This window comes from Rhinopithecus bieti, unplaced genomic scaffold (genome assembly GCF_001698545.2).
Source record: "Rhinopithecus bieti isolate Rb0 unplaced genomic scaffold, ASM169854v2 scaffold_5750, whole genome shotgun sequence".
In the NCBI taxonomy this organism is placed as follows: domain Eukaryota; kingdom Metazoa; phylum Chordata; class Mammalia; order Primates; family Cercopithecidae; genus Rhinopithecus; species Rhinopithecus bieti.
The window spans coordinates 1533993-1546683 of NW_016805082.1; the positions used below are offsets into that span (position 1 = coordinate 1533993).

At 37.6% G+C, this 12691-nt stretch overlaps 1 protein-coding gene across 1 annotated transcript in view; it reads left to right on the forward strand.

The window, feature by feature from the left end:
• ARHGAP32 (Rho GTPase activating protein 32) overlaps window positions 1–12691 on the forward strand; it is a 173354-nt gene that overhangs the window by 27801 nt on the left and 132862 nt on the right. Inside the window, exon 3 of the mRNA XM_017871179.1 lies at window positions 7707–7793. Within this exon, the coding sequence (XP_017726668.1) occupies window positions 7707–7793 (87 nt within the window). The remainder of the gene's footprint in view (window positions 1–7706; window positions 7794–12691) is intronic.

A 12691-nucleotide genomic window follows, 5' to 3' on the forward strand; every position in this document is an offset into this window, starting at 1 on the left:
TGGTTACATTATTTTCTATACTGGCTATTTTGTCTGTCAGCTTCTGCATTGTTTGTCATGGTTTTTAGCTTCCTTGGATTGGGTTTTAGTGTACTCCTGTAGTCCAGTGATCTTCATTCTTATATATATTCTGAATTCTGTTTCCATTTCAGGCCAGTTCAGGACCCTTACTGGAGAGATGATACATTCGTTTGGAGAATAGAAGGCATTCTGGCTTTTTGAGTTTTCAGGGTTCTTGTGCCGATTCTTTCTCATCTTTGTGGGCTTATCTACCTTCAGTCTTTCAGGTTGCTGGCCTTTGGATGTTTTTTTCTCCCTTTTATCCTATTTGATGACCTTTAGGGTTTGATTGTGTTATAAAGGGGATTCAGCGGATTGGCTTCATTTCTGGAAGTTTTTTGGGGGGCCAGTGCTCTGCTCCCAACTGTATTGCACCCAGACTTTGTTCTTTGTCTCCTTGAGGTTAGGAATTTACTGTGTCAGTGGAGGCCAAAGTGCTCCTGGACTGCTGGTCACTACACTCCAATGGGTGGTGACGGTCAAAGCATTTCATAGTGTGGTGATAGCAGGGTCCATCCTTGTAGCAGCAGCTGCAACAGAGTGCTAGTGGATGCCAGGGTGCTTGCCTCCCTGTGGGCGTTCACCACAGTGGCAGAGGCAGCACAGCTGTGGGGTGTGTGGAGACCCCTTGTTGGTTACTTTGCACACAGTTGTGCTGGAGGTGGTGTTGGCTTGGGAGCTGGTGGGCGCGGGTCTGGGTGCCTTCTCTGTGCCCCATAGCAGAAGTGGTTGCTCAGGTGGGAGAGGATTCACTGTTCTCTGTGCAGTGTTAGTGTAAGGGCAGGGTGCAGGCAGGGTTGGGGTTGGCTGGTTCTGCCCGCCAAGGCTCCATCTACAGTGGCGGTCAGCAGGTGGAGGTAGGGTGGATTGCACTCTTGTTCACTGGTGGAGAAAGGAAAGCAAAACCTGCCCACACTGACATATACCAGCAAAGTGATGTGAGGAGTTGCCATGGCTTCAGGGGAGGCTGACATATGGGGAGGGAGTGTGGGCTGATGCATGGTCATAGGTGCCACCCCACTGCAGCTCTCCACAGGTCAGGCATAGTCCACCAGTGCAGAAGCTGTGATACAGCTCCCAGGACTTGCGAGGCTGCCCTGCAAACATGTATGGCCAGGCTGGGTCCTTGGGAGAGGCCAGCACACCAAGGGATGGTCAAATTGGACCAGCCCCATCTGATGGACAAGACTGTCTTGCAGAGATCAGGTCTAGCAGTTCCCTTTGAACTAAAGTCACCTGTGGTTGCAAGTTGAGCCTAGGAGCATGGCCACTCCTAAATGTGCTCTGCTATGGATGCTCCTGCATCAAACCTTCTGGGCTCCACATCAGCTGGCTTACTGCCCCTACTGCTTCCCTAAGAAGCTCTCCCTGCCAATTCAGTGTCCATGGTGGTTGAGGGGGGGTCTCTTCCTGCCATGGTTTCAGAGGCCTGCGGCAAGTGCAGTTGCTCCTTGCCAGTTCAACTCACCTGTTCCCCTGGAGCTGTTAGGATCCAGGAATGAGTCCTGGTGCAGTGCACAGTAGGCCCATGCAGGATTTCCAGCTTTCTCCCCCTTCAGCCCAGCTTCTGTGTCTTCCCTGTGTACACTCTTGATGCCTTGCCTCCAAAGATCTGTTAGAAGCACACCAGTCATCTCAGTCTCTCAGTGGGAGCTCTTTCACCTGGCTGCATCTAGTCAGCCATCTTGCTCTCCCTCACTGCTTATAATTGTTGTATCTTCTTTGTGTATTGAACCTTCTATTAATATAATTCTTTTTTGTCTCTAAACTTTTTGGTTTAATGTCTGTTTTATTTATTTTTAGTGTAGTCACCTCCACTCTCTTCTGGTTTCAGTTTGCATGGAATATCTTTTTCCATCCTTCCACTTTCAATCTATTTGTGTATTTGGGTCTAAAGTGTATCTCCGATAGCCACCATATATAGTAATGCATCACTTAACAGGGTTATTTTCTGAGGGATATATTATTAGGTGATTTTGTAGTTGTGAATGTCTTTAAAATGTACTTAGAGAAGGTATAGCCTACTATATACCCAAGCTATCTGGTATAGCCTATTGCTTCTAGGCTACAAACCTGTTCAGAATGTTACTCTACTGAATACTATAGGCTGTTGTAACACAATGGTAAGCATCTGTGTATGCAAACATGTCTAAACATTGAAAAGATATAGTAAGAATGTGGTTTTGTAATCTTATGGGTCCACTGTGATATATGCAATTTGTCATTGACCAAAATGATGTTATGGTGGCACATCACTGTAATTGAATTATGTTACTTTGTTATTCTGCCAATCTCTGTCTTTGATTATACAGTTTATTTCATTCACATTAAAAGTACTGATAAGGAGGGATTTCTCTTATTTTTCTATATGTTTTCTTTGTGTCTTACAGCTTTTTTGTTCATTTCCTGCATTAATGCTTTTTAAATGTGTTTAGTTGATTTTTTATTGTGAAATGTTTAGATTTCTTTCTTATTTTCTTTTGTTCACATTCTATAGCTATCTTTTTGTGGTTGCCATGAGAATTACATTCAACATTCTAAGGTTACCACATTCAAATTTGAATTTATGCCGGTTTAAATTTATTAACATAGAAAAACTCTGCTCCTATAATAGCTCCAACGTCTCCTCTTTTGGTTGTTGATTATCACAAAATCACATCTTTATACATTTTTCTGTTCTGAAACATAAATAAATAATTTTTTAAATGTATTATTCTTTGAAATGATGCAGGAAAGGATGTGGAATTACAAACCAGAGTTAAAATAATGCTAGCTGCACTTTGGGAGGCTGAGGCGGGTGGATCACGAGGTCAGGAGATCGAGACCATCCTGGCTAACACAGTGAAACCCCAGTGAAATCAGTAAAATAATACAAAAAATTAGTTGGGCGTGGTGGTGGGCGCCTGTAGTCCCAGCTACTCAGGAGGCTGAGGCAGGAGAATGGCATGAACCCAGGTGGCAGAGCTTGCAGTGAGCCAAGATCGCGCCACTGCACTCCAGCCTGGGTGACAGAGCAAGACTCCATCTCAAAATAATAATAATAATAATAAATAATAATAATAATGCTAGCCTTTAGACTAATAATTTTCTTTTAAGTATTAGTCTGTGAAATCATTTAGATAACAAAAAGTAGAGTTACATATCATTGTACAGTAATACAGGCTTTTATAATTGTCCATATATTTATCTTTATTGAGTTCTTACTTCTTCATATGGCTTTGAGTTAGTAGTGTTTGTGTGTATGTGTTTTAATTTATTTTACCCTGCAGGACTCCCTTGAGAATTTCTGTGTGGCAGGTCTAGTGGTAATTGACTCCCTCAGCTTTTCTTTATCTGGGAACATCTGAAGTTGGGCTTTTTAAAATCTGGGAACATCTCCCTTACTTTTTAAGGACAGTTTTGCTGGTTATGGAATTAGTGGTTGCCAGTTCTCTTAGCACTTTGAATATATTGACCTGCCGTTTTTTAACCTTTAAACTTTCTAATGGGAAATCTCCTAATCTTATTGATGATCCCTTGCAGGTGTTGAGTCACTCCTATATTGACTCTTTCAAGCTTGCCTCATTATCTTTGTATTTTGAACATTTAGTTATCAGGTATCTTAGTGTGGGTCTCTCTGAGTTTATCTTACTTAGAATTCATTGAGCTTCTTGGAGGTTTATATTCATGTCTTTTATCAATTTTGGGAAGTTTGGGGCCATTATCTTTTCAAATAATCTCTTTGCCCCTGTCTCTCTCTTTTTTTATTCTGGTACTCCTACGTATGTATGTTGGTTTGCTTGAGGGTGTCCCATGGGTCCCTTAGGCTCTTATTACTTATCTTCAATCAGTTTTTCTTCCTATTACTGAGATTCAATCATTTCTATTTTCTTATCTTTAAGTTAACTAACTCTCTCTTCTGCCTGCTCAAATCTGCCTTTGAATCCCTCTAGTGAATTTTTCATTTCAGTTTTTATACTTTTCAGCTACAAAATTTGATTTTGGTTTCTAGGCTTTTTACCTCGTTATCGATATTTCTATTTTGTTTATATAATGTTTTCTTGACTTTTTCCACAACTTCCTTTTGGTCTTCGAACATCTTTAAGATAGTTGTTTGTCTAGTAAACCTACTATCAGGTCTTTTTCAGAAAAAGTTTTTTATTTCTATTTTTATTAAAAAAAATTTTGTAGAGATGGTGTTCTATGTTACCCAAGCTGGTCTTGAACTCCTGGCCTCAAGCTGTCCTCCTGCCTCAGCCTCCCAAAGTACTGGATTACAGATGTGAGCCACTGTGATTCATGTTGATTCATTTTTACCTTTGAAAGGGTCATACTTTGTTTCTTTATATGCCTTGTGATTTTTTTTTTTTTAAATGGACATTTGAATCTAATGATGTGGTAACTCTGAAAACCAGATTCTCCTCCTTCGCCAGGGACAGCTGTTTTTATTGTTTTTGTTTTTTTGATTGTTGTAGTTTGTCTCTGTGCCAAGGATCAGTCTGAGGTGGAACTTAATGTCTTCTTTGGTCTTTCCTAAGCCTGTACCTTTCTCTGAGCATGTGTGGTCACTTTCTAATTTTCTCTATAGGTGCAGTTGCTTTTGAATGTCCTAGTCTATTATATTTTCCCGAAGGAGGAAAAAGAGAAAAATCAAGGGGGACAGGGAAGGAAGAGGGTGTTGGTCCTTTATGTCTGCTGGAAGTCACTTTAGCCAGAGGAGCATGGGCCTGCAAACAGTGGAGCTAGGTGTAATGGACACATAGCTATTTGCACCTCTGCAATTCAAAGCAGTGATCCGCAGTCACAGCATAGATCTCTGAAATTTGGAGGCAGTGTTCTTTTTGTCTGTCTTGGCTCTTGTAAGGTATGTGTATGCTGCTCCAGGAGTATGTGCACAGCTGCCTGCTATAGGGGTGGTGGGGGTATAGGGAGCTGTTATTTTTTAAGTGCTGATGTTGACCAAAATGAACTACAGTTTCCCATCCAAGCCTTCCCTTGGAATTTGCAGGCCTTCAGTAGATACTAGAGTTGTCACAATAGTTACACACCAGACAGTTTCTGCCAGTGCAGTTACTGTCTAGGTGGAAATATTGATTCCTGGTGCTTCTGAGTCTGCCATTTTTCCAGAATCTTCTCTTCTTCTCCTGTGCTTTTGCATATTGTTTGCCTGTTGAACTGTATCTTAGAATCTCTATTATATTTAATTTACATTCTCTTTCTTATTATTTTTATATCTGGCCCAGTTCTGTGTCTGCTTTATTTTACCCTTGCTTCTCGTGACCGTGTGTCACATTTGCTTGCTTATCTGTATGTTTTATAATTCTTTCATGTGAAATATATAAAAAAACAGCTGAGACCAAAGTCAGTAAACTTACCTCCAGGGAAGGGCTTATCTCTTCTTCTTTCAGTCTGTTGAAGTGAGGTGCTGCATCAGGCTGATCTCTATTTGATACAAATCTGGTCTTTTATGACAACTTTACTTTCATTGATTGAGTTTATCACTACTTTAAATATTTTGAAGTTAAGGTTCTGAGATTTCTTTCACAAGGAAAATTGAAGAGTGGTGAGATGCTGAAGATATCTTCGTGCTTTGCTATGAAGCCCCAAATCTTCTGAGCTGAGGGAAAACATGTTTTCTTTCTCTGCTTGCAGCCTGGTTGCTTATTCTCTTGTCTGTCCAGTTCTTTCCCCCAGCACTTTGTGCCTCTGGAGAGCCCTACCCAAGAGCTTTGAGGGTACCTGTGAAGGCCTGCAGTTTCTCCCAGCTTTTCTGTGCCATCTCCATCCTTCAGTTGTTAAGTGTCCTGAGTGCTTTCAGAGGGATATCTCCCAGTTCTCTTACTCCCCTCTGTTTCACTACCATGCTCCCAGTCAAGGGAGGTTAGCTGTCTTGTGCTTGGGGAGGCTTCCCATACTTCAAGGTTCATTCTCTCAGTTCTCTTCCTCCCCTGCAGCCTTTGGTTTACTCACCCGATGCCCCTGGTGTGTACCTGTGGGAATCAGTTGATGGGTGAGTGTCAACTCTCTGCTACAGGGTCCTCCTTGTAATTTTAGTTTATCGCTTTAGTTTATATGCAGTCACTCAAGGTTTGGCTGGTTTCTCCTTACCCTGTCTAACAAAGATTCTTTTTTCTCTTGTATCTCTGCCAGGCGTCCGAGCACATCTTTGAGTCTCTTCTGTCTCATGAAAGTGTTGTCACTTTCTGAAAGCTAGTTCATGTAGGTTTCTTTTCACCCTTAGTTATTTAATTTCTTTTTAAAACTATGCTTTTGTCGTTAACCTGGCTTTTTTGGGCTAATGGGAGAATGATTGTTATCTTGTGAACAACTTCTACTTAATATCTGAAGTTTAAAAAAATGCTTTGTGATGCCACTTTCCTCAATAGAGAATATGTCTCCCATCAACTTTGTATTTCATATAGTATGAATTATAATGGTACATTACATTTATTAAGTATTAGTTACCTGGGTGGACACTGTCCATGCATCATCGCATTTAATACCCACAAACTTGAAAATACATAATATTGTATCATCCTCAGTTTCCAGTTGAGAGCCTAAGCAGGTAGGTCAGTATTACATAGGCAATTATAAACACATTTGAACTCAGGGTTGTCCATCTCTGGGACCACGTTTGCAAGTTGACATCCAAAGATGGGGTAGGTGTGTAACATAAGTGAGTACAGCAAGTGGGGTATAAGAAAAATAACAAAGCAATTAGCATGATGAATGACAGTTAATACTCAGCCTAGATACTAGCAAAAAAACTAGAGGGTAGTCAGTTCTGTGGCAGACTTTCTTGGGGAATATATACCTCATTTAAAGGTGATGGTCATTTCTCAGCTGTAGCTAGTTGTTGCCCATGTGAGAATGTAGGTCCAATCTTCCCAATTTTCTGATTTTTCAGTAGAAGCCAGAAATCTGTATTTTCCATGTGAAAAATACATGTAGGTAGCTGGTTTAAATAAAACTAAAATCCAGTGTGCAGACCTACATGGTGAATTTTTTTTGAAATTTTAAATTTCAAATCTTTGTGGATACAGAGTAGGTTTATATATTTGTAAGGTATATGAGATGTTTTCATACAGGCATGCAATGTGTAATAATAGCATCATGGAAATGGGGTATCCTTCCTTCAAGCATTTATCCTTTGTGTTACAGACAATCCAGTTATACTATTTTAGTCATTTTAAACTGAACAGTTATTATTTTGTTGCTGTCAAATACTAGGTCTTTTTCATTCTTTCTATTTATTTTGTACCCATTAACCATCCCCACCTCCTCCTCACCCCACTACATGGTGATACTGAAATTAAACATATCCATAGACCCAACCTGTTACCTGGGCAGCCAGTTTTTTCCTATGTAATAAGGTCTGAGCTCTTTTAAACTGTTAAGTCATACGATCTCTCAGTGCTTAGTTTCATGTATGTACTAAATAGATTAAGGAGGTGAAGACCCTTAGATGTAAGCTACACTATATTTTATCTGAAACACCAAGTCCTTCATTCATCTGCCTTAAGCAATAAAGTTCTTATATAAGGTATGTATCACATTAAACTGATGCTCACCTGGAGATGATGCTCCAGGTGTTAGGAATGCTTAGTTTATTCTTGTTCACTAATAATGACTTTCTTTCCCTCTCTTCTTTTTTTTCTGTGATGTAGCTTTCACTTTCAGAAGAACAGAATGAAGTAATGAAAAATGGCTGTGAATCTAAAGAGCTGGTCTACCTCGTGCAGATTGCTTGTCAGGTGATTTTGTGAATGTATTCTCCATTTCATATGAAGTTAAAAATTAGGTTAAGTGATGATTAGATTTCTTTCTATAACGTGATTTGCCTAAAGGATTATAATCCACAGAAAAATACTTGTATAATACTGAAATGAGGTTGTACAATAATGATTATTGTAAGAAAATAAATGGTATCCTTTTGAAACAGAAATAAGTGTATTCATACAATACTACATGGAATGTGGGGTTGAGCATTGCAACTTATATGTCTTCTCTTTGCACTTTTAGAAAGTTCCTAAGGCTTTTGACACTAATGAGTAAATAACAATAACTGTGGTAATCAAGATGTTTTCATTCTCACAGTCATGTTGGTATTTCTACATGTACTCAGAGTTGAAGTCTTCTATTAGTAGAATTAGTTTTATAGATTCTTAATCCATACCCTTAAGTGAAAATACCTTTAATAAGACTAAAGGAAAGATATTTATTGATCATTACATTAAGTGATTCAGCTATTGATCACATATTATAGCATCTGCTTCAGATGTACACTTTTTCTAACTGAGACATTAAGTTTCTCTTTGGTGTAACAATAGGATATGTGCATGGTTTTGTAGCTTATTTCTTGACTTTTAATATTAGAACTTTTTTGAAGCTAATGACCATGACTTGCTCTTAATGAGACTTAAAATATGTCATTTGTAGCATTGATTATTTCCCCCATCATGTAAGCACTTAGTATTGTTCTTTTATTCACTTATTCTACATTCTTTGAGCTTTTTGCCTACTGGTCAATTAGTCATTGTAAAGAAAGTGTTTAGGAGGAAAGCTTTCTTCTATACAAAGTTTTCAGCTATCTTTGGGAGAGAGTAAGATATAGGCATTTATATTTTTTCTCAAAAAGTATTAATCATGTATCTGAAGCTAAATGATCCAAAAAAGTCTAATGCTTTCATCATGTGTGATATACTGAAGTTTTTAGTTGTGGTCACCTTAAGGAAAACCTTCCAGAATTAAGTGTGTTTCTTTTTAGCTGTCAGAGTATAGGATTGGAAATCCAATTTTAGCTTGTATATAAATAAGTAAGATGGCCAAATTCACACATTGTTTATATATGTTTTATTGCGTGTCACCTCAGCTTCTTTGAGAATGTAGGGAAGCTCTTAATTACTAAGTTTCATGTCATATTTCATAAAATGCTTCCATTTGGTGAGTTAATTTTTAAGTGAAAATATTAAGTGCATTTATGATAAGTTATTAGTAATAGACGGATGAAAATCATATTTTTTATCTAGAGTACATCGTTGGTGTGTCAGGAATGAATTTCTTAATCCCTCTACAACCTAAGACATTTTAGCATCTCTTTTTCTCACCATTAATTTCCATATGCTTCGAGAATACAAATGTTCTTATTCTTATGAACAAACCATAACATCAACAAAAATTAAAAAACATCTGTGCTGTTTTTTAAAATGACCTTCAGAAGGCAAGCATGGTATTTTGGTACCAAATATTATAATGTATAATTGTTACTTGATTGTATATTCGTGTGCAGTATTGGTGACCTAGATAGATAGTTTGTTTCCTGGTATAACTATCTTGTCAAGCTTCTTAAAAAATTTCATACTACTTGGTATACCATTTGTTATATCAAAGTAGTAATTTAGTGCATTGTAATGCATTTGTACCTGTTCTTTGCCTCATTATATGTAATCATTGATATATTCCCATGGCTTACCCCTGTATTCTTGCCATATTGTGTTAGCCATAAACCATATTAAACTAGAATCATACTTTTTTATAACTAAGAGAGAAAAAGACATACAATTAGACCTTCTAATTTTGCAGATGAGGAAACTGAGGTCCAAATTACTGAAGTGGCTGTCCTAAGCGATATTGAATGTTAGCAATGGGGACTATGAGGATTTCAGTTTCTTGACTGCCACCTTTTTCTGTGTCTATTTCAGTCTATAACACATTTAAGAAATTGCTTAATCTTCAGATAAGACCACCATTATACACTGATGTAATCTGTTTCAGAAGCTACTTATTTACAAATTTTATCTCTGTCAGTTTCTACTTTTTAATAATATCACTTGACATTCTTTTTATTTAACCAAAATTCTTGGTCTTTCATCTTAACCCTTTCTTCTCTTGTTCTGTTAGCTTATAAAAGTGACAAACTGATTGACTGTAATCCTTTTCTTTCTGTAAGTTGCTGTAAGTTGTGATACTGATTTCTTTCAGTCTTATCTTGGAATACTTGGAAATGTGTCCCCTTTTATGCCTGCCTTCTTAAAAGTTTTTAATTTCTTTCTAATTTGTGGAGCCCGGAAATGTTAAACTGTCTTCCAGTTTACAATTGGAACCTTCAAATCTAGAGCCCCTGTGGGAACACCCAGGCCCAACTGGGGACTGTAATACTTAGTGAAGTAAAAAATATTTAAACAATCGTGATTACATGCAATGGCCAAAAAGCATATAGAAAGATAGTAGTTATACAGATCTCATTTACCATATTGGTGTGTCTTAGCTGAATATTAGCCATGATAAAATGCTCTTAAAGATGTCTTGAGTTGATAAGTCTGTAAATGCTGTGGTGATGCCGAAACTCCCTCCTTTTCATGTATTTTAATAGAATTACATGTCTGCTGCAGATATCCCCTCTCTTATCTTTTTTATTCCTGTTCTCTCAGTAAATGAACAAAAGTGTCACTGTGAGAGAACAAACGGATCAGCTGTCTGTGGATGAGGAACTTTCTCAAGAAAGTTAATGTATTTAAGTTTGAAATTCATGGAAATTAATAAAATTCTCAATAATCTCAGTATATGTCATAGTAAGATATGAAATTTAATAAATTTAAAAGGCCAAAATTAGATAAACCCTGACACTAATTATACTGAGCCCCACTACAGAGAATAAAACGTTCTATGAGTTTAACATCAGTGTTACTAGGTCCTAAAAGTATTCTATCTTTTATTGCTTTATTCTTTAGCAAATAAGCATCAGCTTTTAAGTGTACATTTTAAAACGGCAAATTTAAGCCCAGCTGTGGTGGGCATTTTTTTCTGCATGTGCTGTAATAAAAGTCTTGTTTTGATCTTTTCCTTCTGTAAATCTAGTTTTGTTGGTATAAGAATAATGGTTGCTTAGTAAAATACTTAGGATTTTAATGTTTCACTGTCAGCTTTATAGTAGTTGATATTAATGGTTCCTATTTAAGTAAAAAGTGTATTAACTACCTTTGTATTTTAAGCAGAATTAATATTTAATAGTTTGATTTTTCTGAAGATCAAGTATTTTATAAATATATACAGTAGCCTGAATGCTCTTATGTCATGGTAGGTGGGGTAATCACTTGGTTTCAGAGGAATGCTTCCTTGCCTCAAAATATGCTCAGAATGCTTCCTTGCCTCCTGTGTTCTAATGTTCTCTTGCTTGAAATTCCATCATCAAAAATGCATTCCCTGGTATTAAATAACTCCTTTTCCATTCAGGGCATTAGAAAATGCTGTTAACTACAGGAGTGGGAGTAAATATTAACATTTATAGAACATATATATATGAACAAAATATATAGGCAGATTGCCAGGACTTTTATTTAAACCTTATAATGCTTCTGTGAAAGGCAGGTGTCATTTATTCCCATTTCATAGATGAGTAAAGTGCTGTTCATTGATGTTGAGTAACTTGCATACATTTCTGTATTTAGGATAGGTCCAGGCTGAGATTTAAATCAGGTCTTTTTTTTTTTTTCCCCTCCCTCTTTACATTGAACTTCATTCATTTAAAAAGATAATTGATAGCCTCCATTGTTTTTCAGATAATCCCATAACAAAGGGACTTCCATAACAAAGGGACTTCCAAGGACGTAAGCAAAGACTGTTCTTAGAACGGCAGTTATTTCTAAAATGTGTCCATTTCTTTTCCATTTTTATTGTTACCGAGCTAGCTCAAGCATGATCTCTTGTTTGGGCTGATGTTTGCATCTTATAGTCTATGATAACCTTATAAACTGCCAGAATGGTGTAAAATGTAAATCAAATCTTGTTACTATCGTGTTTAAAACTCTTGAATAGATTCCCACTGCATGTAGAGCTAAACCCAAACTACTTACCAAGGTCTGTGAGGGTCCTACACAATCTGGGTGTCCCTGCCTTCTCTATATCATTTCAGGACAATCCCTCCTCACTCCCATGCTATGGTCACACCAGCTTTCAGGCAGTTTGTAAAAGGGCCAAAGTTGTTTCCTGTAACAAGGCCTTGAACTTTGCATCCCATGACTCTGTTCACACCACTGCCACATCTGGTAGCTTCTCAGTCTTTAGGACTTTATTTAGATACCACCTCCTTAGAAAGGCTGCTTCTGACCCTATGCGAAGTAGATCCTTATTTCTTCAGAGTATGAAACTGTCATTTTATTTATGTGTTTGTTTACTTTAAAAAGTATTTGTTTTCCTCACTAGAAACAAATTCTAAGAAGTCTGGTGTATTGTTTATCATTTCTGTATTGCACCTCTAGTGCTTACTACAGTGCTTAGCACCATGTGAGTGGTCAGTAAATAGCTAGTGAATAAACGAGTGAAAGAGGAACAAATTCTTTTCATAGAAGTCTGATCCTACATACATTGCATACATTGAGATATTTTTTTCTCATTCTGCTTCCTCAGCCTTATCAAGAATTGTTGATTTTTGTCATGCTTGGGTAGTAGTAATTGGTAGTAAGTAGTAATGCTTGCTCTTTTTTATTTTTATTTTTGGAGACTGGGTCTCTCTCTGTCACCCAGGCTGGAGTACACTACAGGCTTAACCTCCCAGGCTCAAGTGATCCTCCTGCCTCACCTGGCTAATTTTGTACTTTTTGTAGAGACAGCGTTTTGCTGTATTTCCCAGGTGGTCACGAACCAACTCAAGTGA